At 46.9% G+C, this 4004-nt stretch overlaps 1 protein-coding gene across 1 annotated transcript in view; it reads left to right on the top strand.

The window, feature by feature from the left end:
- The first annotated feature begins 457 nt into the window (after positions 1-457).
- Positions 458-4004, top strand: part of BCAT1 (branched chain amino acid transaminase 1) — an 89025-nt gene continuing 85478 nt past the window's right edge. The window contains exon 1 of the mRNA XM_019544451.1: positions 458-557. Coding sequence (XP_019399996.1) covers positions 549-557 — 9 coding nt within the window. The 5' untranslated portion in view covers positions 458-548. The remainder of the gene's footprint in view (positions 558-4004) is intronic.

Below are 4004 nucleotides of genomic sequence, written 5' to 3'. Positions count from 1 at the left end.
CTTGGCTGGTACCACAGAGAGCAGACAGCTTTGTGTGGTGGCTGAGCATGTGCTCGAAGTGGGCTGCCGCCTCCCCCAAGCCTCTGCTGCTGTCATGTGCCTTCATGCCTAGCTTTTAACAGGTGGGGTCACATGCAGGGCAGCCCCGTAACCCCTGGGCAGCGGACTTAGGAGCCGAGCACCTGGGGGCTGCCCGAAGGGTGGTGGAGACGAGGGGGAGCAGGGCAGGGAGCGCGCCAAGGGCTCACATGCGGGCAGCCGCTGGGCGGTGGACTTGGAAGCGAGGCACTGGAGGGCGGCGGCGATGAGGGGAGCAGGAGCCCTGTGGTGCCATCTGGAAGGCAGAGGCCACTCGGAGCCCTGCTCAGCCCGGCCGGCGGGCGGGAGGAGGGGCCGGGCGCGGCTCTCCTGGCGGCGCTGTGGTGCCGCTGATGCAATCAGGCCCGCGAGCGCGCGACGCGGCGCAGCGCCCCTCCTTGCGGCTCCGCGCGGGGCCGGCCGTCGGGCGGGCGGGCGTATTCGGCCTGCGCAGGCTTGCTGTCCCCAGCATGATGAAGGTAAGTGCGGTCCCTGCCCTGCGGGGTGCACCGTGGCAATGGGACTAAGCCCTTTGCAGAGCAGCTCCCGCCTTTCCCCTTCCTTCCCCCTCCCCGAGGTTTCCCTGGTTGATTGCTGCTTTGCAAAGGGAGCATCTTCCCCCTTCCCTCGCAAGGTTTCCCTGCCTAGTCAATTATTGCTTTGCAAAGGGAGCATCCGCTCCATACCCCCTCTTTCTCCCCTTCCCTTCCAAGGCTTCCCTGGTTAATTGTTGGTTTGGAAAAGGAGCATCTCTCCCTCCAAGATTTTCCTACCTAGTCAATTGTTGCCTCCTCCCTCCCCCCATTGTTCCCCATGCAGAGGCAGGGATGTGAGAGGCTCTCGCTCCTTTTGTAGGGCCCAGTTGCAGGCAGAATAACAGTAACAGGGTGGGGAAGGCAGCCCCTGTGTGATCCTGCCTGTGACTGCCGGAGCCGCCTCCTCCCGCCCGCCGGCCGGGCTGAGCAGGGCTCCGAGAGTACTAGCAGGCATTTTGCCTTGAACGTGTACAAGGGTCTGTTAAATGTCTCAGCCTGGGTAAGTCAGGCAGTTTGTGTAATTTTTTCATGGATCAAAATTAACGGGAGAGAATGTCTATTTTTTGGGGGGGTGGGGCATGGAGGGGGAATGAGCTTTTCAGACCTGCTGTTTAGTCTCCAGTTCCTCTGACTTTTGTGCTTGGTGGGGCTGGGGGAGGAACACGTTGGGCTTTGGCACCCAAGACAAAGGGCAAAGAGGGGCTGTTGCTGCTGATTCTGTTCCCAAGAGCTGTGGGGAAAAGCATTAACTTTACACTTCACTGACAGCTGCGTAGTGTGGAGATCTAGAAGAAAGGTCTGAATTTCAGTTTGCATGTTCTACAGCCTAATGCCCCAGATTTGCCACTGGGAGAAATGAGCCTTGTGTAGTTTCCCCACTTAAATAATCCCAACCACATGAAGATGAGACACAAGAGGAAATAGTGGGCATCACTGGTGTCCCTCCAATCTTGATTATCTTGTGTTCTTCCCACCACTCTATTTCATCTCCTGAAATTCCCAGGTGCTTCCAGTGATGAGAGAAGCAGTGTAGAGACATGTGTTTTTACCCCTGTGGGAGCTGTGCTCACTCTCCCTGCTATTAGCCTCAGATGAACTGAAGCAGTGCTGGGCCAATCATGGCACAGGTTTCAGAGATGCTCATGGTAATCATCCAAGTGGTGTCTCCAGATCTGAATGGCCTGGGCTAGATAAAAGTTGTACTGGGAGGTGAGAGAGATTTTCATGTCCCACTGTCTGAGCTGTACTTGTAATGGGACTGGGGAAGGGGACTGGCCTTTAAATTTTTGGGTTGTTCTTGTAGGGGAAAAAGAAACAAGTAACATAGAAGTCATATAGCTGTGCTCAGTAAAATTAAGTTTCATGGTATTGCCCCGCTAGTTCAGGGGAGGAATAACAGGGGAAAAACTGGACAATGAGTCAAGAGAACTGGCTCTGCCCTGTGCTACTGATGTGCTGTATAACCTTGGGCAAATTTCTTCATCTCTCTATGACCCCAGTCCCCATGTGCTCTTTGTGTTGTCTGGTTACAGTGGAGAGGATGGTCACTGTGTGTAACAGAGTGTGTATCACAATGGGATCCTACAGTTTGGCCATGTAATCAGTCCTGTAATATAAACAGTAAAACAGTCGGTCAGTAGCGTTGTTATTACAGCTCCCTGTCCCTTGAGTTTCCCTCTTCACCATTTTTTGCTTTAAATATCAGCTTTCTATTACAGCAAAAATAAATTTTTTCTTGAACCTTATCCAGCTCCTTCCCTTATTTATTGCCCCAGTTTACAGAAATATTGTACATAAGCAAGCAAATTGTGCCTCTGGTTTCTTCAGTTCTGCCTTCTTCACCTATCACACTGATTTCAACTGACAGGCCAAGTGTTTGCATCATCTTGTGATCATGTGGGTGGTCTGATTTTTTTCATGGCACTGAAGCTGACTGTCAAAATTGGGGTTATAAATTCGTGGACAAACGGAAGATTCCAGAGTAAGGTTCACATTAATGCAATTCATGTTTTCCTGAATCAGCCATGGGCCACATTTGTCTGTGGTGTAATTTCATGGAGTAAGATAAAATCATCCTTGGCATAACTACATTTGAATAATCTCTCAGATTGCAGTGGTAGCCAGGAGTGTCAGGAGGAGATGCACCAATTTATTAGTTACATGAGCAGTCAGCTTAAATGGAGTCTGCTCAGACTTCTTGAAACAGTGCATTCAGATTAGCCATGCTCAAGATTCAGGACATCATTACATAGTCACTGTCATATTAACAATTTATCACTTTGTAGATGTAATTAACTGTGGCCACATTCACTGAATTATCATGGTCATTCACAGGCAGTGTGAATGTCAATGTATACATTCAGAAATTAGCTAAAAAGCTGAATCTCTTTTGACTGTTTCTTAAGCTATACATGCTAGGTCAAATTTATTATATGCGCCGTCCTGAGTGTTGGCTGAATGTTGGTTGAATGCAGCATGGCTGGATTAGACAAGCTAATCAAAGACATTGAGGTCAAAATGAGATCACTGGAGTTGTTCTGCAAGAAATGTAACTACCTGACATTAAAATTATGACCTGCAGCATTGGAAGAATGATAATTTGAATACAAGGTAATTTGTTAACCAGTCACACCCATTCTACTAATTGGGTGCCTCTCATCACAGAAATAAATAGATGTATTGTCCCACTTTTTAGGAAATAATTCTATTGCCTTAACATATCCATTAATAAACCAGGGAATAGTACCTCATAAAAGGAGAAGGAGTCTGGCAAATATTACCATATGCTGTTGAAAATGAAAGTGCTCTGATGTTCTTCTGTAAGGGCTAACATTGCCTTTTGCAAAGGATCCAAAAGGGTTAATATGAAGTTCTAATGAAAAGTCATTAAACTAATCCAGAGCTTCTACCCATCTGTCTTCCTTGATAACATCCTCTTGCCACATGGTTTAATATTGTTTTACAAGCCAAAGTCATAATAAACCTATAGCAGAGTTATTCATTTACTTACCTTTCTTTCGTGCCCAGCTATCATGTCCATTTATTATGCCAAGTTTTATTCTAGGCCATATAAAATGTATTAATTGAATGTACAGGTACTTAGTGGGTGCATAGCTAAGTCTAACAGAGCTTGCTTTTCCAAGTGCTTTATAAACATTCAACCAACACACTTTTGTAGGAAAAGAATTTTTACTGTTTTATGGGTACTTCTTCCTGCAACATGCTGAATGGGCTCAACTTCCTGTAAGTCCATCATAAGCAGGGATCCTGGTTTTCTTTGTTTAAAAAGAAACCGCATGAATTCTCTGATTAAAAGCCTCCAAATTTTCCCCAGACATTTCCATGATTTAAAATGAAATGCTGCTATATATATATATATATATATATATA

Source organism: Crocodylus porosus, unplaced genomic scaffold (genome assembly GCF_001723895.1).
Source record: "Crocodylus porosus isolate Cpor-Errol unplaced genomic scaffold, CroPor_comp1, whole genome shotgun sequence".
Classification (NCBI taxonomy): domain Eukaryota; kingdom Metazoa; phylum Chordata; order Crocodylia; family Crocodylidae; genus Crocodylus; species Crocodylus porosus.
Note: the sequence above shows the minus strand (reverse complement) of the source record. Positions and strands in the feature narration are given on the sequence as shown.